The sequence below is a fragment of the Gopherus flavomarginatus genome, chromosome 1 (genome assembly GCF_025201925.1).
Source record: "Gopherus flavomarginatus isolate rGopFla2 chromosome 1, rGopFla2.mat.asm, whole genome shotgun sequence".
Taxonomy (NCBI): domain Eukaryota; kingdom Metazoa; phylum Chordata; order Testudines; family Testudinidae; genus Gopherus; species Gopherus flavomarginatus.
Window position 1 is genome coordinate 2,598,659 of NC_066617.1, and position 22,920 is coordinate 2,621,578.

The 22,920-nt window shown below is 57.9% G+C and overlaps 1 protein-coding gene across 2 annotated transcripts in view; it reads right to left on the reverse strand.

Moving 5' to 3' along the window:
- The window catches only part of SND1 (staphylococcal nuclease and tudor domain containing 1), a 576,429-nt gene that overhangs the window by 107,077 nt on the left and 446,432 nt on the right, over positions 1–22,920 (reverse strand). For both annotated transcript variants that reach the window (XM_050952703.1, XM_050952694.1), the window contains one exon: positions 14,799–14,908. In XM_050952703.1, coding sequence (XP_050808660.1) covers positions 14,799–14,908 — 110 coding nt within the window. The remainder of the gene's footprint in view (positions 1–14,798; positions 14,909–22,920) is intronic.

Here is a 22,920-nt window from a genome sequence, read left to right on the forward strand (position 1 = left end):
CGGCTAGGAGCAATCCCACTGCATGGCACACGAGCCCCCATCCCTCCTGGAGGAGCAAGGGATGGCTGGTACCTCCCTAGGCAGCCTCCAAGGTCCCAGGCCCCCTTCAGCCCAGACAGCGCCTCTCGTGCTATTGCTGGCTCCTGTGACCATGCTGGGAAGGATCGCTCCGGTGCCTATCGCAAGGGGCAGGGCAGTCGTACCCAAGGGGTCAGTCCCACCGGCAGCTGCCGTCAGGGGGCCGAGCAGCAGGCAGACCTTGGGGTCACGGAGTCACCGGGCGATGCTCTGGAACTGCTCCCCCTCAAGCCAGTCAGGATTTTGGGGAGCCTCCTCTCCCTTGGAGCAGACTTGTTCAGGGCAAGAAGCTCACACAGCTTCACCTCCTGGGTCTCTCCTTGGAGCATTCAGCATCCTCTGCCCCTCCGTGCGCTTCCCACAGCGAGTCCACCCCAGCGGGGTCCTGGGGAAGCCACTGGGTCCTGCACCCCCACTTTGCAGTCAGACGTGACTCTCAGCCAGCCAGTAAAACAGAGGTTTATTCGATGACAGGAACAGGGTCTAAAACAGAGCTTGTAGATACAGCGAACTGGACCCCTCGGCTGGGTCCATTCTGGGGGGCAGTGAGCCAGACCCCCAGGTCTGCCCTCTACCCTTGACCCCAGCCAGCTCCAGACTCACAACCCCTTCCAGCCCCTCCTCTCTCCTCAGCCCCTTTCCCGGGCCAGGAGGTCACCTGATCCCTTTGTCTCCAACACCTTCAGCTGGCACCTTTGCAGAGGAGGGGCCCAGGCCATCAGTTGCTAGGAGACAGAGTGCCAGGCATTTTGGTGCACTGGCCCTTTGCTCTGCCAAATACTTAAGAACTGCCATGGGGACACTGAGGCACCAACACAGTACTCAGAGAAAACATTAAGAACTTTCCCAGTTCGTCACACTTGGCGAGAGTGTACTGCTAACTTGAACGTTTCTGGAGGTAGTGGGGCTCTTGCTCCGTTTGGGAAAGCAGTAGGGTGACCAGATGTCCTGATTTTATAGGAACAGTCCTGATATTTGGGGTTCTGTCTTATACAGGCGCCTATTACCCCCCACCCCCTGTCCTGATTTAACACACTTCTTGTCTGGCCACCCTAGGGCGCAGGCACTGGTCCCACTCCACCCTGTGGAGGAAGGCGCAGAGACATCCCCATGCCAGAGGCCTTTTAAACACCGGTAACCACCAATATGCGTTACACAGAAACAAACTGCACTGATTTATTCGAGAGACTCCCACGATGGTCCCCTCCTAGCGCCTGGTCCACTGGAAGAGAACAGCCTACAACTGCTGCCAGCTAATGCAGTTGCCCTTTAGCTCACGGGAGAGCCATGCTGGAGAGCCGGAGGCCCCAGCAGGTTCACACCCTGCTACTGACGCATGCCTGGGGAGAGGGGCAGTATGACGAATGCCCACTTCCTTCGTTAGCACCGCAAGGGAGTTTAACTTCTGCCGCTTTGTTCTCACTGCCAGTGCCCTGGGGCAAGGGTCATACCTACGCAGGGTGTGACTGCCACAAGGTTTGAAAGGGCCTGCTCCAGATGGAACTGGGATCCCACGGGATCCCACGCTACCCTCAACGGTGCTCAGAAGGTCCAAGGGAACTACCTGCCACTAGAGCCGCTCCCCACCCTGGGCAGAACTCAGGTGCCTGCACTGTCTCTGCTCTCCAGCCCTAAGAACTCAACATTCACCCAGCTCGATCACCCTGGAGAACGGCTGCAGCTTTGAGCAGAGACAAAATGCAAAATCTCCCGATCGTAATTCAACGGGCGTCGAGACCAGATGGAAACAAGCGCCAAGGGGTCAATGCATAATAAAAACCTAACCTGGCGCCAACACTCCCTGCAAAGGCTGCTCTCCGCATGGCCCCTCGAGCACAGCGAGGTGGACAAGCTGCCTCAGGACATCTCATTCATTTATTATGTTTCTCTGCCCAGCGCCTGGCCACGGTGTGTTCTGCAAAGACACAGACGGTTCCTGGGAGCAAAGAGCCACTCCCGCTCCCCACCCCTGCCCGCCTCAACCCACCCTGCGGGAGCTGGGCCTGGAAACCCAGAAGGACCGAGTGCAGGAGAAATTGCAGAGTCTGTCCCCAGCTCCCTCAGGCCTAACGAAAGCAGCTCTGTCCCGGTTGATTGCAGCTCTCGGGAGCCAGGACCATTCCCGACCACGCAGGTCCAAACCCACGCAGCAGCCCCTACAATGAGCACCAGCAGCGCCAGGCTGCACTCTGACCTACCCAGAGGTGACTCGGACCCAGCTCTGCCTAGAGAATTGGAGCCGGCAGGGTCCTGCCCCCTGCTCCCAGGGAGCGATCTACACCCATTCGCAGGATCCAGCCCACTGCCTAGGAAGGGTTTTGCACCGACCAGCGCAGCAGCCAGCGGCTGCTCAATCAAGGGAAACCTGCCTCTTCCCCTTGTGTGGCAGAGATTCCAGCTTTCACTGCTGCCACAGTAACCACCAGCTCGTACCCCCTCCCCACGTGGTCAGCCTGCCAGCTCCTCAGCCCCTTGGGGACAGCACCCGCCTCCAACCGGGCCAGGCAGAGCTTGGACGTGCAGATCAAGCGCTGGGCCCAGTGCGGTTACACAGGAGCGGATGCAATTCTGTGCTCAGCTGGCCGTGAAAGCAATGAGCCGAGGGAAAGCCGAGCACACTGCAGATCGGAGCTGCACACAGGTAGCAGGAACCAGCACACGCTCTCGGCCCTTCCAGCCCCGAGGCTGTGCGCACACCTCTGGATCGGACACAGGCTGGCATGGAGCTCACGCACACGGCTACACCCTAGACACGTCTGTCCATCCGGGGGATACCAGAGGCCCTTTGCTCTTGACTTAGGACCTCTCAGTAATGGGCCGTGTTGCTGCTGCCAGCCCACTGGGGGGTGACTGTACTAGCCCCTAGCTGGTGCTATCCAGAGGGGCACCCGCTGTGCCAGGCGCTGCACAGAAACCCGGCCCCTTTCCCCCAGAGCCTGCAGTCCAGGCAGGCACCCGACATGTTACGTGGGGGAGAGGAGATCCCGGGGGGGTTCTCCTGCAGGTTCCTCTCAGGCACAGCACAGGATGCAGCAATATCAGGACAAGTAACATGAGTTATGAGCATGACAGTAGCGCCTGGGGCCCCACGTGCTGGGTGCTGCTTGCAGGCCGTTCCTGCCCACAGAACACATGGAACTGATGTTCTATTTCACGTTGACCTTTCCCTCTTCCCCACTAGTCCACGGAGACCGAATTCTGCCCATTCCACGTGCTATGTTCCAGGACGTCATGTGGGGTCGCCTTGCGCTCTTGAACACCGGCCGGGTTCCACCCCAGAAGTGGCTGAAGAAGTCCCTGTGCCTACCAATGGAGAACCAGGAGAGACGGATACAAGCTCATCACATGCTTGTTAGAGGAAGCTCATTGTCACCTTGTTAGTAACAGCTTGCTGACCCCCCCGGTCCCCAAAGACGCTAATCACTGAACTCCGGCGCGTGCTAGAAAACAGCTTTCCTGGTTCAATCTGCGAAGTGAACAAAGCGGGGCACTACTAGGAGAAGAGGACTTGGAGCATCGTCTATTTATAGCAAGCTAGAGCAAACATCAGCCAAGGCGAGCGCCTCCCCACTCTGCTAACTATAAAGCCTTTCCTCGAACAGCTGCTCTGCTCCAGTCCACACGCACACACGCTCCTGCAGCATGATTAACGGGAGTGCACCGCGCGGGCCGGCACCCGCCACTCCACACAAGGGAGCTGCAAAGGGTGTCTCAAACCAGCGGTAGGAGCTGAAAAGGCAATCGCGAGGGCTCCTGTGTTGGCTAAGCCCCAGCACGGGCAGTGTGCAGGCATGTGTGCATGAGTACTGCCAAACACGAAGCGGAAGGTATGGACCGCGCCCAGGGATGGCGGCGAATTTAAATGGAAAGGAGATTTACCACTACCACCAATGCGATGGGGTAGACACAGCCTGCGCTGGAGAGAAGCAGAGAGAACATAAACGGTGTTTTATCTTGACAAGCTCTTACCAACTCCCTCCAGGGCCGCCTCCCCTCCCGCCTCCTGGGAACCTAGCTTCAGCAAAGCAGCCCTCAGTGCATCTAGACGCTTTAACAGTCAAACCTAGGCTAGGAGATGGAGCAAACCCTTGGCATCCCAAGGGGCCAGATCTTTCCAGCCTGGGCCTAACCTCCAGCTCTCATCTGCGGCTCCCTCCCCGGGGCCCTGCAGCTCATGAAGTCTCGCTACCCGGAGAGCAGACGTATGGAAGGTGCTGGGTGGAGAAATAGCAAACATCTGACCTTCCAAAATCCAACTGCAATTTCTCACCCCTCCCTCTCCATGCCCACCCCCTGCCCCAAATCCAAGGGAAAATCCCCACACACGCACCCAAGCAGAGATCTTGGAGGATGTTTACAGGGTTTCTAAAGAAAGAAAGTCATTGACATTTTCCTGTATGGAAGGGAGAGAAGCCTCTTCTGAGGGGTGACATGTGTAATCAGAGCAAGCTGGGGCTAGCCAAGGCCAGGGAAACGCCATCCATTCTGCAAGTCACAAGCTCACAGACAGAGCCCCCGAGAGACCCTCCCCTCCGTCCCTTCTGCGCCTTAGCTAAGGTGCGGTTTCTGGCTCCGTGTCAGCCAGGCATCCCTACACAACCCCTGGCTCCTAGAAGAGCCACACAATCGCCAGGAAAGATTCGGATCCATTTTCAGCTAGGCAGCCTGGCCTATCTTCTCTAGGCTGAGAGATCACAACCTTGCGCCCAGCCCCCCGTACTGCTACCTCGGGGTTCCGCACCCCTGCGAGCACCCACCTGGCTCTGCGCTGGGAGGCTCGTGTGCACCCCACCCGCAGCGGGGCCAACATAACAACAGCTCCTGCTCCTCAAGAGTGGGTCTCCTTCCAGCGGCGCCACAGCAATGCCAGGCTCTCCCTCCCTTGGCATTGAGAGGCACACCCAGAGCATGGGGGCATAACCGGGCTGCACCAATGGGCAAACCATGCAAGAGGCAGGTTTCCCAATGGCTGCTTTACCAGGGGCTGGCTTGCCACCTTGCACCTCCCACAGTCCCCAACCTTCCTGTCCTCACGGAGCCCAAGACCTAAGTGGGTGCCCTCAGTGTGCCTGGCAGATGGGCATCAGGATCCCAGCCCCAGAACCGCCATCACAGCCACGGGTGGGGTACAGTGCCCACTCCAATACCACTAATACTAAAGGTTCCTCGTCTCTGCTGGCTCAGTGGAACTGACACGCTCCGTGAACCCAAAGGGCCAGCTCCCCCATTCCTGTCTTACAGCTGAGTCCTTGTTCCACTTGGCACCCTGGTCAAGGCGCTGCCTTAGTCACTGGCCTGCGAGTCAGGCGAACGCAGCTGCAAGCGTGACATCTCCAGCCCTTCGCAGGACGCCCTCCCTGCAATGCAAGTGCTACAGAAAGCCATCTGTCCTAGCCACACCAACTGCCCCAGCACCCCGACCGATCCAGAGCACGGCAGGGCAGGGCAGCCAAGGGCCAAAACAGGCTTTTATTGATTACTTTTAATTGCAGTAGAACCTCATTAATTAGCACTAACGACCGGGAGACCAATGGTGAGTAACTGGATTTTCTGAGTGAGCCAATTGGCAAATACCACACATGAAGGCAAGGATGGGGCATCACGGAGCGCACTGCGTCTGACAGGTATAGCTCCAATGATTTGTACCCACCCTGTCCCACCTAACAGGTGCTGTATGTTTTGGGAACGTGAGTGAGTGTTGTGGGAGGAGGGGACGGATGCATGGTGGTCCTGCTGGGATCAGCAAAGTGCGCAGCGGCACAGCTCTGCAATCTGCTGCAGCAGGCACTGGGTAAAATCCACCTGCCTTCCCAGGAGACCGACTCCAACCCACAGTTCAGCTGTCCACTCCCGGACTGCCTGTCCTCCCTGCTTCACAGCACAACCAGACCGGGGTAAGCAATCCCCAAGGTGGAGCACGCCCAGGCCTGCAGGACACCACAGCTTCTCTTCTCATGGTGCCTTTCACACGCTGGGTACCAGCCGAAGGCTGCAGAAGAGACTTGGATCCCATGCCAGGAGGCCAACGGAGCAGCTAGGTGACATTCAGCCCTGCACATCAGCATGCTGCCTTTGCTCCTGTGACAGCACATCGAGCAGAGGGCTCACTCCAATACTACAGCCACGGGGGGGTACAGCGCTCCAATACCACAGCCACGGGCGGGGTACAGCACTCACTCCAATACTACAGCCACGGGCGGGGTACAGCATGCCAATACTATAGCCACGGGTGGGGTATAGCGCGCCAATACCAGAGCCACGGGCAGGGTACAGCGCGCCAATACTACAGTGATGGGCGGGGTACAGCACACCAATACTACAGCCACGGGCAGGGTACAGCGCTCACTCCAATACCACAGCCACGGGCGGGGTACAGCATTCCAATACCACAGCCATGGGCATGGTAAAGCGCTCACTCCAATACTACAGCCATGGGCGGGGTACAGGGCGCCAATACTACAGCGATGGGCGGGGTACAGCACACCAATACTACAGCCACGGGAGGGGTACAGCGCTCCAATACCACAGCCACGGGCATGGTAAAGCGCTCACTCCAATACTACAGCCACGGGCGGGGTACAGCGCTCACTCCAATACCACAGCCACGGGCGGGGTACAGCGCTCACTCCAATACCACAGCCACGGGCGGGGTACAGCGCTCACTCCAATACCACAGCCACGGGCGGGGTACAGCGCTCACTCCAATACCACAGCCACGGGCGGGGCACAGCGCTCGCGCCAATACCACAGCCACGGGCGGGGCACAGCGCTGACTCCAATACCACAGCCACGGGCGGGGTACAGCGCTCACTCCAATACCACAGCCACGGGTGGGGTACAGTGCTCCAATACCACAGCCACGGGCGGGGTACGGCGCTCACTCCAATACTACAGCCACGGGTGGGGTACAGCGCTCACTCCAATACCACAGCCACGGGCGGGGTACAGCGGGCCAATACTACAGCCACGGGCTGGATACAGCGCTCACTCCAATACCACAGCCATGGGCGGGGTACAGTGCTCACTCCAATACTAGAGCCACGAGTGGGGTAACGTGCTCCAGTACTACAGCCACGGGTGGGGTACAGTGCCCACTCCAATACCACAGCCACGGGTGGGGTAACGCGTTCCAATACCACAGCCAGAGGCTGGGTACAGCGCTCACTCCAATACCACAGCCACAGGTGAGGTACAGCGTGCCAATACCACAGCCACGGGCGGGGTACAGCACTCCAATACCACAGCCACGGGCGGGGCACAACGCTCACTCCAATACCACAGCCACGGGCGGGGCACAGCGCTCACTCCAATACCACAGCCACGGGCGGGGCACAGCGCTCACTCCAATACCACAGCCACGGGCGGGGCACAGCGCTCACTCCAATACCACAGCCACGGGCGGGGCACAGCGCTCACTCCAATACCACAGCCACGGGCGGGGCACAGCGCTCGCGCCAATACCACAGCCACGGGCGGGGCACAGCGCTCGCGCCAATACCACAGCCACGGGCGGGGCACAGCGCTCGCGCCAATACCACAGCCACGGGCGGGGCACAGCGCTCGCGCCAATACTACAGCCACGGGCGGGGCACAGCGCTGACTCCAATACCACAGCGATGGGCGGGGTACAGCGCTGACTCCAATACCACAGCGATGGGCGGGGTACAGCGCTGACTCCAATACCACAGCCACGGGTGGGGTACAGTGCTCCAATACCACAGCCACGGGCGGGGTACAGCGCTCACTCCAATACTACAGCCACGGGTGGGGTACAGCGCTCACTCCAATACCACAGCCACGGGCTGGATACAGCGCTCACTCCAATACCACAGCCACGGGCGGGGTACAGTGCTCACTCCAATACTAGAGCCACGAGTGGGGTAACGTGCTCCAGTACTACAGCCACGGGTGGGGTACAGTGCCCACTCCAATACCACAGCCACGGGTGGGGTAACGCGTTCCAATACCACAGCCACGGGCGGGGTACAGCGCTCGTTCCAATACCACAGCCACGGGCGGGGTACAGCGCTCGTTCCAATGCCACAGCCACGGGCGGGGTACAGCGCTCACTCCAATGCCACAGCCACGGGCGGGGTACAGCGCTCACTCCAATACCACAGCCACGGGCGGGGTACAGCGCTCACTCCAATACCACAGCCACGGGCGGGGTACAGCGCTCACTCCAATACCACAGCCACGGGCGGGGTACAGCACTCCAATACCACAGCCACGGGTGGGGTACAGCACTCCAATACCACAGCCACGGGCGGGGTACAGCGCTCCAATACCACAGCCACGGGCGGGGTACAGCGCTGCAATACCACAGCCACGGGCGGGGTACAGCGCTCCAATACCACAGCCACGGGCGGGGTACAGCGCTCCAATACCACAGCCACGGGCGGGGTACAGCGCTCGCTCCAATACCACAGCCATGGGCGGGCTACAGCGCGCCAATACTACAGCCACGGGCGGGGTACAGTGCTCACTTCAATACCACAGCGATGGGCGGGGCACAGTGCTCACTCCAATAACACAGCCACAGGTGGGGTAACGTGCTCCAATACTACAGCCACGGGTGGGGTACAGTGCCCACTCCAATACCACAGCCATGGGTGGGGTAACGCGCTCCAATACTACAGTGATGGGCGAGGTACAGTGCTCCAATACCACAGCCACGGGCGTGGTAAAGCGCTCACTCCAATACCACAGCCACAGGTGAGGTAACGCGCTCCAGTACTACAGCCACGGGTGGGGTAACGCGCTCCAATACTACAGCCACAGATGAGGGAAAGATACCTACCCACCCTTTTCACTTTACCTATTTCATGGTTTCCAGCCCTGCAGCGTGGTAGCTAATTCAAAGGAGTGACAGCTTCTATTTATTAGTGGCTTGTCCACTTCACCCTGCAGTCCCGTCGGCACTCCCGGGCTGGCTGGTTCTCGCGAAATGTTCGCCTGCCCACCGCTTTCAAAGCCTGACGAGATCACTTCAAGAACTCAGTTCTAGCCTAACCTCCCGTGCAGCTGGGCCAGGGAACTCCAGCCAGGCAACAGACCCAGTAGGTCGATGGCTGAGCTAACAGCGCCCTGGAAAGAGAGACCTGAGCGGAATATCACAAGCCCCCCACGTCCCGTGGCCAGTTCTTCCAGCAACGCCTCTTCTCACCTCAAATCTCTACAGCCTGAAAGCGACGGGTGGCAGGGAGCTCGTCTGGCTGGCTGCTTGGCCCCACAGGCCTTCACCTCCCTACAGTTCGCTCTCTAGAGCCGAGAGCCCCAAGTGACGGATCTTCCATTGGGGACTATTCCAGAGGCAAAACATGCACCTCCCGGCAGACTTTCCTCTCAGTCCTCCCACAGCCTTCCTTCCTCAATTTCACCTCCTAACCCCACCGACAACCTCAAGTTAACTCTGCTCCCTTCCTTGGCGCGTACTCCCTTAGGTAACCCAAGCCCTCCCAGCAACCTGGCTGAAGGATCTGGGGACACTCAGCAGCCAGGGGGCTCCCACAGAAATGAAAGCTGGCCACGGACATGCTCATCGCCCCTACAGCCCTGGCAAAGCTGACTGCACAGCCAAAGCATGGCTCAGTTTCCCAGCACTATGATGCTAGCTGCTCTTGAAATTGCAATGGAAGAGCAGAGTGCTTTTCTCTCTGAAATAGCCCGTAAATGCAGAGCAGATAAATAAACAAACCCTTCTATCGCACAGCAACAGGACGTTCTCTGGGTGGCACTTGTAGCAATGGATTGACGGTACTGAGACTGGATGGCTGTTCAGTGCTGCCAAACGGGAAGGGCATTTCTTCCACAGGCGTGTAACTCGCCAGCGGGGAGAGCCCCCGGCCAAAGTACAGCCTACCCCAGTGCCAGCACAAAGCAGGAGCACACGTGATGTAAGTTAGTGATTTTCAGGGTGAAATCTCTGCTTGGGGTAGGGTGGGTTTTTAAGGATTGTATTCATTGCCTTGGTTTTGGTAGGCTTGTGGTAGAAGGGGACTTGATGGACCTTGGGTCTGATCCGCTCTGGCAGTTCTTACAACCCTAACCGATTTCTCGGGGTAGCTATTCCACGGGAACGACCCCTCCACCCGAAAGCCCAGCTCCACCTCTAGTTCACTGCCATCCCGGTGTGGTCTGCCCAGACAAAGGCAGCTTGTTCAATCCCGCAGGATGGTGGGGAGCGCCCAATCTCATTCCCGATGGGGAATTGTCCGTGGCTGATCAAAACTGGCACCAGAATCACCATCTCCGTGGGGTGGGAGTAATTGCATGCGTGTGAGGGAGTGGGAGAAGAGAGCTGTGCGTAGCTGTTAGAGACTCAGACACCGACTTTGATTTGAATTGCTGGTTTCCTGGACAGGGAAGGGCAGAGGTAGGGGGTGGAGAACCCACGTAACTTGCCCAGCTTCTGCACAACCCCAGAGAAGGCTCCAGCGCCAGACTGCAGTACGCCACAGAGCCCAGGAACTGCTCGCTGCAGGAAGTCTCAAGTCATTACCGTGTATTAGAAAGATCGTGGAAGTGGCAGCTATGCAAATGCAGCAGGGTTGTGCTGGGACAGGAGAGACTTCAGAAACTCGCCAAATGGAGACCTTTCCTTCGGAAAGGGAGCCGGGAAATGCAGCCGGGGCCGCGGAGTAACTGGACAGTGAATGATGGCTGGAAATGTCAGCTTCTCAAAGCGGGCTGGCCTTATGCAGCAGCCGCGTAAAACGAATTTAAGGGGAATTGGGTTGACAGTTCTCGAGATAACCAGTTCTTAAGTCAATTTAAACCGAACGGGTGGGAGTTAGAATGCAGGGCAATGATGCAAAATTGATACATAAATTTTCCTTGTCTGAAGAGTGGATCCCTTGGAGGAGAATGTGCCAAATGAATAAAACAGAGTGCGAACGTCAGAGGGGCACAAAGCACAGCAGTGCGCTGTCCACACACCAGGACGCCCCGCCAGCGAGATCCACGCACGTGACAGTACCGCCTGGCCTGTAACACACCCTGCACTCTGCCTCCAACTGCCTGAGAGCTATTCCCTACCCAGAAAGGATCCGCTCATCTCTGAAAGAGCCCCCGGCTCCTCTGCCCAAGGGCCATCTCCCAGCCCCACTCCAAACACTGCAGTCGGTCTGAGCTGCCGCATCCTCTGTAGGGTTCACCCAGAGATCCCCACAGCTTGGGAAGGAGCTGCCGAGGTGAAGGAGAACGAGGGTGGGATTTCTGGGGGGTGGGAGGGGTTCTTCCTGGTGTTTTGCCGTGCTAAAGGTCTGATGAAAAGGTCAGTGGGAATTCACGAGTGAGTCGCAGGCAGGAGTGGAAGCCTGCTGGAAAAGCCCCGGTACGCGGAGGTGCCCGAGGTCAAAGCAAAGACCTCTCTCAAAGTGAAAAGGGAAGGTGGCTCGGAGCGGGCTCCGGCAGCCCCTATGACAGTCAGGCTGGCGGGGGGCACACTGGGCATCCCCACTGTCCACTCCTCACAGGCCACAAAGTGAAAGTGCTGCTAGCCCTGCAGGTCACTGTCCCGGCCCCAGCCAACGCCTGTCTGTGCGAGAGGAGAGCTGCCAGTGCGCGGTGCCTGCTGCCAGAGAACTGGCACTTGGGGAGGCAGGCAGGAGCCGGGGAGCTGGGGTGGCTGTACGTGCTCTGCAGCAGGGTTGGGATCAGTACTACTGGTGACTATGCTCCTTCCCGGGCACTGCCCGAGCAGAGCCATTCCCCCCCGAATTGCTCAGTCTCCAGAGACTGGACACACACCGGGGTCGGGGGAGGGAGACTGGACACACACCGGCGTCGGGAGGCGAGAGAGACTGGACACACATCGGAGGGGGGAGGGGGGCTGGACACACACTGAGGTCTGGGGGAGAGAGACTGGACACACACAGGGTGCGGGGGAGAAGACTGGACACAGAAGCAGCAGCAAGAACTGATGCTATAGCAGCGAACAGCATGGCAGGACCAAGACGGGCTGGGATTTGTTCGCTACTTAAATCTGAGGCTGGCAGGGGATTGGCTAGCTGGAAAGACAAGGGCAGGGGGAAGCAGCAGGCACAGGGCGTCAAACATGGCATGAGAACACGGTACAAAGCAGACGCAGGCGTGAGCTGCTTCTGCAGGGCTGCTCCAGCCTCTGGCTGGCTCCTCCCTAAAGGCCCCGTGGCTGGGGGGCAGCCAGAGGGGGTCTCCCTGCATGGTTCTTGGGCAGGGAGAAGGGGCTGTCTAGGCCCCTCTGAACTCCCTTTGACGCGGTGCAGCAGGGCCTGCTTAGAGAGACCCTTCCCAGCATGGAGGTGAGCGGCCATACGCTCGCTGCGGAACAGGGGCGAGAAACAAGCCAGTGCCAGGCAGGGTCCTTTCCAGCCCCTGCCTGAGCCCAGCTGCAGGAGTCAGCCCAATGCTGGCCAGACCCGACCTCGATTCACCTCCTGCAGAAACGCAGAGTTCAACACCTGGTCCCTGGCCATGCCATCCCCAAGGGACTGCCCCCAGCTCGCATCCCACCCCGAGAGGTTGTCCCCTTCACATACAGACACCCCCATTCTCACACACTTCCAATTCGAGCCCTCGATCTTTCCCAGCTGAGCTCTTCTCTCCCAGGAATGGGTTCTCAGTGCTTTAACCAGCACCCAGAGCCTTCCAGTCTCACCCAGTGACACAGCCACCCTTGGGTGCACGTCATACCCCAGAGCTCTCAGCTGCAAGCTTTCTTGGCCCACCCTCTCCGAGTGTAAGGCCAGAAGGGACCGCTGTGATCACTAGTCAGCCCTCCTGCACATCACTGGCCACAGAACCTCACCCGGCCACTCCTGTGACAGACCCTGAACCTCTGGCTGAGTTGCGGACGTCCTCAAATCATGGTTTAAAGACGTCAGGTGACAGAGAATCCCCCACTGACATCAGTTTAAACCTGCCCAGGCCCCAGGCTGCAGGGGAAGGTGACATACGCCAGCAGGATTTCTCCGAATGCTGCGCTTAGTCTGTGGTATCGTGTGAAAGCACCATTCCCCGGGGCAGACACCCAGCCTGCCGTGCTTGCACTGCGGCACACGGCATTACAGGACCGTACCCATGTAGGGCCCGGCTCAGGGAGGGTGAGCTCGCTGCCCAGGATCAGCTCAGCCCCACACTGCCCCAGGCAATCCTGGTGCAATCTCTGTGCCCAGGGCTAGCCGCGCCACGCCAGTCAGGAGCCCGGGAGGAGCAGGGCAGCTAGCCCCAGCCTCCACGGTTGCAGGGGCACAGACATGCTGCCGTTCTGCAGAGCAGAGATCCCGGTTAGCTCCGGAGTCCCACAGAGGGAGTGTTCCTGGCGTGTGCCCCTGCCCCATGGAGCAGGCTGGGAATCGCTCTGCTCTGCCATTCCCCCGGGAAGCAGGAGCGGGGGCCTGTTATTGACAAGCACTGAGTGATGTGCAGCTCAGCCTCAGGGGAAGAGTCGCACCCTCCCAACAGCGCAGGAGCTGCTCCTTGGGGGCAGGGGGGGAAACACTCCCAAAGACCCGCAAGGTGGGGCTGCCACGCCGGGCCCACAGGGGGACCTCGAGCTGGAAGCCAGCACTGCTCAGCTGAGGCAGGGCCAGGCTCCTCTGATGGAGCCACTTACTACACCCCTTCCAGGTCGCGCCCAGCCTGGGCCCTAGGGCATTCGCAGCACACGCTGGCAGGGGCCACCCCAGCACCATGGCGGCTTGGCAGGGCCTGGGGAAGCCCAGGCACTGGTGGCTGGAGATGCTCTCACCCGGGCACCTGCTCAAGGCTTCTGTCAAGCCCAAGAGTGGGAAGAGCAGTCGGCTCAGTCCTGCCCTCCCGCACCCAGCAGGCAGGCGAGACATGGGGTCTCTGCGGGGAACAGGCGCAGACTGACAGCAGTGCACAAGAGCCTGGCTTGCCTTTAACTCTAGGGCTTCTCCCTCAGCCCAGCTCCCCCACGTCAGCTGGTGACACAGCCGAGTGGCACCCTGCCCACACTGCAGACCTGATGTCCCGGGGCCGGCTCCGACCCCAGCAAAGCAGAGCGAGGCTGGAGCCATGAGACGCAGATCTCGGAAGAAGGTCCAAGACCAGTTAACCATGGGAGTCGGAGTTCAGTGGGCTTGTCTACCCTTCCAGCCCGGCTCCCCCGGCGGGTCAGCAGAGCGCCGAGCACTCGGGGGTTCCAACCAGCAACTGCTGCTCCTCTCCTGGAGGGCGCAAAGGGCACAGCCCTGCCCCCACAGACCCTTCCAATCCCAAAGGCTCCTCGCTCTGCTTGAAAACTAACCCAAGGCTCCCAGTGAGGCCATTACATCACAAACGAACTTCTCCCTCGAGAGCAGCGAATCCCTGCCTGGGAGAGGCGACTCCAGAGCGCATCCCAGTGCAGGGCGCCAATCCAAACCGAACAACACTCCAGCCCCGTGCGGCTCAGCGGGACGTCACCACCTAGGGGCTCTGCTGAACACAACCGCGATGCCTCAGCGCAGTGAGCCACTCGACCCACTCAGCAAGCCCCAGCCAGAGCCCGGGGTGCCCATGGAGCCTGGTCTCTGCTCAGGAGCAGCCAACACGCTGCGGCACCATTCGTAGGGAGGCAGAGGCCGAACAGGGGAACAGGAGCACTAACTACCGACCGGGAACCAGGGCCACCGCCCTCTGCCACCACCTATTCCAAGGCGGAGCCTTAAAGCCAGCCGCAGCGGCCATCGCGTGCATGGGGAGGTGGGGCACGGTGGAGGCACATGTCCTACCTCACGCTGCAGCACCAACTCCTTGGTGAAGACGGTGGCTTCTTCGCTGAAGGGCTCTCCCTCCTGGACCAGGCCGGGAAGGTTTCGTGCTCCGCGGGGACACTCGATACCTGAGTGGGGTGATAAACACACCTTGGTGAGGAGATGAGCACCCAAGGGTGCGGGGGGGTGTCACGGATGTGAGGGAGGGGCTGGCGGCTGCGGCCCAGAACTGCCCAGGTCCCTGCCTCACCAGAGCTGAGGGGATCGCATGCAGCCACCTCTCCTCTGGGGTAGCATCCAGCACCTCAGACCGGGGGTGGGAGGCGTAAAGAACAGTTGCCCCTCCCACTTCCCCATGACAGACACTGCAGTCTGGGACTCAGGAGACCTATGGTCTATCCTGGTTCCACGACCTGCTGGGTGATCTTGGGCAAGTCACAGCCTGCCCCGTGCCTCAGTTTCCCCTCCCACTTTTAGTCCAACTGCCCAAGGCTATCACTCCCCTCCTGGACAGAGCACAGAGCATTGGCCCACAGCTATATCTACCAACCCACAACTGAGCTGCTAGTCAGAGCCTGCCCTGGGCTCGGCCAAGGAAAACAAGCCCCAGGTTCCCCCCTTCTGCAGTGCAAACCCGCTCCCCTAGTAAGGTAGACTTGCCTACCGCGGGGGAGGGGTTCTCGCTGTGCTGAACCAGGCCCCTAAGCTTCACTGGCTGGAAAGTTACATGGACAGACATGACAGCACCCGATTTCCAAGCTCCAGCCCACCGGGCATGAGACTCACCGGCTGCTGCAGGGAGGCTGGCACAGAAGTTTCCATCTCCATGCCTGGCCTGGAGATCTCTCTCTACAAAGCCACCCAGGGCAGAGGGAGCCTGGCAGGCCCTGGAAACGTGAGCCCCACTGCACGCAAGCTGGGCACACTCCTGGCTAGCTGCTAGCAGAGCCTCGGGACGGGCACAGAACGTCTGCACTGCCCTACATGTTCAATTACTGGGGGCCTGACTCAAAGCTCACTGAGCCAACAAGACTCTCCAGCGACTTCAGGGGACTCCTGATCAGGCCAAAGGGCCTGGGATACCCGCGGGGCTTCAAGGAAAACATTTATGGACAGGAAAGGTGCCCAGACACTATGGTGATGGGCACTACAGAGACCCCACAGGAGCAGACAGCCAAGCCCTGGGGGGCCGGGGGGCCACGGCTAGGCTGTGAGAAGACATCGCCCATGTCCCCCCAGCAAAGAGGAGCAGGTGGGCTGAGGAGAGTGCTCTGTCAGGAGCCAGGTGCCCCGGGAGCACAGAATAAGCACGAATAAATCTCTGAGCCTTGGAGGGAGTCTAAATAAGGTATCACAACTTCTGCTGGGATGATCAGGATAATTGTCAAGGGAAAGGCAGCTGTGTAGACAGCCTGAGCCGGACGCGAGGAGCGTGCATGTGAGAGAACCCCCCTGCCTTGCAAGGCGAGTGCTGGATTTCCTCTGCAGCTCGCAAGCTGAATGCTGATCAGCTCAGGCCCAGGCCAGGAAGGGAAGTAATTTAAAAGTCGGGTGAAATCTGCGAAGGGGGCGGAGGGAGGGGGGCTTCCACTCAACCCAAGAGCCCATTTCGGCAAAACAATTTTAAAAAGTAATAAAAGCTGGAAAGGCAAACGCCAGGCTTGCCCCTGAAATAAATGTTTAGTGAAGGGAATGTGCCGTCAACTGGAGAACAAGGGGACCACAGTGCATAAAGATACTTTATTACAGTCACCGCCACATCTGTCAAAAGGCTCATTCAGTGAGCGTGTGTGCGCTCTGCGAAATGTCATCGCGGCTTCGCCAGCAGCGGGGAGCGCCCAGAGCTGCCTGCCCAATCCGGCTCTGCTCCTCTGACCCCCAGCAATAGCCCCCTCGCTCCCGACAGCCTGGATAGCCACATGTCCCACCAAGGGTCACTCGCTATGCTGAAGACCAGGGAGAAAGACCTCCAGAACACACCCTCCTTCCCCTCCATGCCAGCCAACACCTGCACGGGTAGATACACCGGGAGAGACGGTGAGGAGGATGGGGACGCCCAGGGATTCAGTGTCAGAGACCCTCGCCCAGTGCCGCCTGCACCGAAGCTCTGCTTGGGCCCCATCTGGCCTTAGAATCTATTCTATACACGCAGGGGTCTCCTGCTTCACCCACTCCATCCAGCCTGCCCCCCTGCAAACCCAACCACCAGCGCAGCGAACCCCTGAACTCTTTCGTGAGCCAGCTGGACGCATGTCACCAGGCTGGGGCGATCCTGCTGCTGACGGGACACAGAGAGCAGAGCACAGGTGGAGGCGAGAACCGCGGTGCTCCAGTGGGAAGGGAAGGGGATTGCCTCTGCCAGGGAGCAGTGCAGACACTGCAACCGGCTGCCAGCAAATCCAGCTCCTGGGCTGGGGAGGAAGGACCTCGCTGCTTGGTTTAGTGCCTCACAACTGCCACAGCGGGGAGAGGGAAACCTCTGCTCTGGGTGAAACTGCTGGGCCGCAAAGCGAGCCTTTGCGGGAAGAGGCTCCTGCCATACATGGGAGATGCCTGCTCAGGCCAGCACCGCTTATCCCGACGCAGCTTCCTCCCCCAGGCTGGGTCTGCAGTGTCCCACAGCACCCAGCACAGCTTATCCCAGCCCAGCTTCCTCCCCAGGCTGGGTCTGCAGCATCTCTCAGTACCCAGCACCGCTTATCCCGACGCAGCTTCCTCCCCCAGACTGGGTCTGCAGTGTCCCATAGTACTCAGCACAGCTTATCCCAGCCCAGCTTCCTCCCCCAGGCTGGGTCTGCAGCATCTCTCAGTACCCAGCACCGCTTATCCCAACCCAGCTTCCTCCCCAGGCTGGGTCTGCAGCATCCCACAGCACCCAGCACAGCTTATCCCAGCCCAGCTTCCTCCCCCAGGCTGGGTCTGCAGCATCTCTCAGTACCCAGTACAGCTTATCCCAGCCCAGCTTCCTCCCCCAGGCTGGGTCTGCAGTGTCCCATAGTACCCAGCACAGCTTATCCCAACCCAGCTTCCTCCCCCAGGCTGGGTCTGCAGTGTCCCATAGTACCCAGCACAGCTTATCCCAACCCAGCTTCCTCCCCAGGCTGGGTCTGCAGCATCCCACAGCACCCAGCACAGCTTATCCCAGCCCAGCTTCCTCACCCAGGCTGGGTCTGCAGCATCTCTCAGTACCCAGCACCGCTTATCCCAGCCCAGCTTCCTCCCCCAGGCTGGGTCTGCAGCATCCCATAGTTCCCAGCCCAGCTTCCTCACCCAGGCTGGGTCTGCAGCATCTCTCAGTACCCAGCACCGCTTATCCCAACCCAGCTTCCTCCCCAGGCTGGGTCTGCAGCATCTCTCAGTACCCAGCACCGCTTATCCCGACGCAGCTTCCTCCCCCAGGCTGGGTCTGCAGCATCTCACAGTACCCAGCACAGCTTATCCCGACCCAGCTTCCTCCCCCAGGCTGGGTCTGCAGCATCTCTCAGTACCCAGCACCGCTTATCCCAACCCAGCTTCCTCCCCAGGCTGGGTCTGCAGTGTCCCATAGTACCCAGCACAGCTTATCCCAACCCAGCTTCCTCCCCAGGCTGGGTCTGCAGTGTCCCATAGTACCCAGCACAGCTTATCCCGACCCAGCTTCCTCCCCCAGGCTGGGTCTGCAGCATCCCATAGTACCCAGCACAGCTTATCCCAGCCCAGCTTCCTCCCCCAGGCTGGGTCTGCAGCATCTCTCAGTACCCAGCACAGCTTATCCCAACCCAGCTTCCTCCCCCAGGCTGGGTCTGCAGCATCCCATAGTACCCAGCACAGCTTATCCCAGCCCAGCTTCCTCCCCCAGACTGGGTCTGCAGCATCCCATAGTACCCAGCACAGCTTATCCCAGCCCAGCTTCCTCCCCCAGGCTGGGTCTGCAGTGTCCCATAGTACCCAGCACAGCTTATCCCAACCCAGCTTCCTCCCCAGGCTGGGTCTGCAGCATCCCACAGCACCCAGCACAGCTTATCCCAACCCAGCTTCCTCCCCAGGCTGGGTCTGCAGCATCCCACAGCACCCAGCACAGCTTATCCCAGCCCAGCTTCCTCACCCAGGCTGGGTCTGCAGCATCTCTCAGTACCCAGCACCGCTTATCCCAGCCCAGCTTCCTCCCCCAGGCTGGGTCTGCAGCATCTCACAGTACCCAGCACAGCTTATCCCAGCCCAGCTTCCTACCCCGGGCTGGTTCTGCAGCGTCCCATGGTACCCAGCACAGCTTATCCTGACCCAGCTTCCTCCCCCAGGCTGGGTCTGCAGCATCTCACAGTACCCAGCACAGCAGGGCTCCAGGCCCAGCTTCCTCCCCCGGGCTGGGTCTGCAGCGTCCCACAGCACCTAGCACAGCGGGGTTCCAGGCCCAGCCAGCTGCTGCTGACTCCTCCCCGAGCCCAGAGCAAGGGGCCGGAGTTACCCCAGTGCTGGAGCATTTCCACTGCAGTCCATACCCTGCCTGGCACTCCCCCTGCTCTGGCACATGCCCCGACACAGCCAGTTCGGGGGTGCTGCCCTTCACACGCAGGCCCAACGCTGCTCCTGGAACTTCAACAGACTTGAAAGAAAATCAAGGCACCAGGGCCCCTGAGCCATAAGCAGTTGCAGCCACACTTTGACTTTCTGTAGCGCCTTATTCAATCTCCAGGTGCATCGAACGGCTAAGCGGGAGCAACCCCTGCAAGGATTTCCAGGTGAGGAAACTGAGGCACACAGAGGCGGCCAACATTCCAAACCTGGCTGCCTACACTTCGCCACCTCACTAAGTGGCCCGATTTTCCAAGGCACGGCCCCACTGACGCCGACAGGAGTGGTGGGTGCTCAGACTTCCAGCTGCCTACCCCTCAGCAGTCAGGACCCTCAGCCCGCACAGACTTTGGCCTGCGGCCCAGGGAGCAGTTACACTGACCCGCGTGCAGAGTTCTGGAGCAACAGAAATCGTTGCAGGCACGGGGCCCAATTTGAAAATGCTGCCCATACACGTAGCCCAAGGTCACCGAGCGTGGCAGCGACAGCTCAGGCAGGACTGGGACACACGATCGCCTGTGCCCGGCTCTAAAGACAGAGGAGCGGCAGGAGCCCTCCCAGGAGGCAGACAAAGCACAAAACCTTGCCCAGAAGCCAGTTCAACATCTGAAGGGAGATCCTGCTGGAGGTCCAGATGCTATCCCAAGCCAGTTTAATAAGCACACCTAATTTTGGGTTGTGCTTATTACCTTTAATAGCTGCCTTTGCTGATAACTTCAGCTGGGCACTACCTGACAAGCCAGTATTAATTCTGCCATGTCACTTGTGACGTTATTGACATAAACTGGGACCATATAGAACATGGGTTGCAACCATGGTCCTGTAGTGGCACCAAATCTTATGTAAAGGGGGCCATATAAGGTGTCTAAGATCAGGTTATGGGTTACTGGTTATGATTATGCTGTCTGTATGTCTGTATCATTTTGTAGTTGAAGTTATGAGTATTGGCTCTATACTGTCTGTATTTCAAATTGGTGCGGCAGTTCTGGGAAACACCCCAGACAAGTTGGTGTTAGCCTGCTTGATGGCCTATTAAAGACCATCAGCTACACAATTGACCCCTTGAGAGGAGGCAGATAGCCTTGTAACTCAGCAGGGTGTGCAGGGACTGGCCCATGTGACTCCAAACTCCATTTTGCTGTAATTTTCCACAGTAAGAACAAAGAAGTGTTCTTACACCTGGAAGAGCCTATATAAGGCTGATGCCTCATCTCCATCTGGTCTTCAATCCTGCTTCCTACCTCTGGAGGGACTTTGCTACAAGCTGAAGCTCTACACAAGGGACTGATGACCTATCCCAGTGGGGGATGTTCTCCAGAGACTTGATTTAAACCTGCAGTTTACTCCATCACTGCTACAAGCCTGAACTAAGAACTTTGCCATCACTGTATGGAATTGATTCCATTTAACCAATTCTAGCTCTCATCTCTATCTTCTTCCCTTTATGAATAAACCTTTAGATTTTAGATTCTAAAGGATTGGCAACAGCATGATTTGTGGGTAAGATCTGATGTGTATATTGACCTGGGTCTAGGGCTTGGTCCTTTGGGATCAAGAGAACCTCTCTCTTTTACTGGGGTGTTGGTTTTCATAACCATTCATCCCCAGGACGGGTGGCACTGGTGGCAATACTGGGAGACTGGAGTGTCTAAGGAAATTGCTTGTGTGACTTGTGGTTAGCCAGTGGGGTGAAACCAAAGTCATTTTTGTCTGGCTGGTTTGGTTTGCCTTAATGGTGAAAAAACCCCAGCCTTGGGCTGTGACTGCCCTGTTTGAGCAATTGGTCCTGAATTGGCACTCTCAGTTGGGTCCCGCCAGAACCGCATCGTCACAGTGGCATAGCCGTGCTAGGATCCACAGAACCAGGTCAATTAAGCTTTGGGTCAGAACCCCACACTATCCAAATTTGAAATTTTGGAATTGAGAGTTTGGTTGGTTAAAAATTAGTGACCATGTGCCATAAAGCATCAGCAAAAGCAATGAAACTGCAAACCCTGATGGACAGCCTGCAGTTCAAATATGAGCAAAAACTGGCAGAAATTCGAATGAAAGAGAAGCAAGCCTTGGTCCGGCTAGAGAAAGAGGCTGCTGAAAGAAAGAAGGAGGCTGAGGAGAGAGAAGAAAAAGCTCGTAAGGGGCGTCTGGAGCTGCTGGCTGCTGAGGAGAAAGCTCGACAGAGGCAACAGGAGACTCACAAGCTGGAACAGGAGACTCACAAGATGCAACAAGAAACTGCCAGACTTCAGCTCCAAGTCAAAGAAGCAAGGGAAGAACAGCAAAAACTGTATCCTCTTAAAAGTCCAGTTTATAACAATGTTGGTATGTTGTATAACTCTGAGCAGTTGTCTGGGTGTAACCAAATGTACCCCAACACTGCCACCTTTTATGTCAATGCTGTGGCCATCCTGCAGCCAAAAATCTTCAGGACCAGACTTCAAAGAGAAACTGCTGAGCTTCAGTTCATCTGCAAATTTGACACCATCAGCTCAGGATTGAACAAAGACTGTGAATGGCTTGCCAACTACAGAACCAGTTTCTCCTCTCTTGGTTTTCACACCTCAACTGCTAGAACAGGGCCTCATCCTCCCTGATTGAACTGACCTCGTTATCTCTAGCTTGCTTGCTAGCACACATATATATACCTGCCCCTGGATATTTCCACCACATGCATCTGAAGAAGTGGGTATTCACCCACGAAAGCTCATGCTCCAAAACGTCTGTTAATCTATAAGGTGCCACAGGATTCTTTGCTGCTTTTACAGATCCAGACTAACACGGCTACCCCTCTGATACTGAATGCTGTTACTGTGTGTTCAGTAGAAGGTGGCTCCATAAATTGTGCCAGTGCTATGTATGGGAGTGGTGATGAAAAATTCATAGAGAGTGTAAAAGTCAATGGTAAAAACTGTTTAGGGCAAATGATGGCATCTGACATCACTCTTGTTAAAGCAGATCTGGTCAAAGAGGAAGATTATTTACCAAATCAGAGTGTGAATGTTGTGATCCTCTATGAGTTTACTGTCCGTGTGCCTGTAGCCAGAATCTACCTCGAATGGAATGGGGCTAAGCATGAAGTTATAGCTGGGGTAAGGAAGTTATTGCCTAAAGATCTTTTAACTGGGGAAAATGTTAAAGCTTTGTTCAGTTCAGGTAGCCAGTCACAGGACAGGAATGATCTTACACTTGTGTCTATTGTGGGCAATGGTTTGCCTGAAGAGGGTTGCTCCAAAGGTTAGTCCGTGCAAGAACGCAGTGTGTCTGTGAATGGAGTTTGTGAATGTCTGTCTAATGTCTCAGAAGTGAATCTGGAGTTAGATCAAGAGCAAAAAGATCTCATTGGGGAGGAAAATGTTTCTCAGGAGCAGATTCAAGTAAATGGTCAGGTGGAAGCCCTAACTGAGGAAGGAGAGGGTAGATTTGTGATGGGTGATGGATTGGTGGCTAGTGCAGCTTGTAAAAGTGAACCTGAAATGGGTAACTGTGATTTGCTGGAAGTAGCTCAGTGTAGTGAAAAAAGCAGCAGCTTATCTGTTGGAAGTCGCAATGTGCCTGGTGGGGAAAGTTTGGAGCAGCCGAGCCAGCCTTGTGA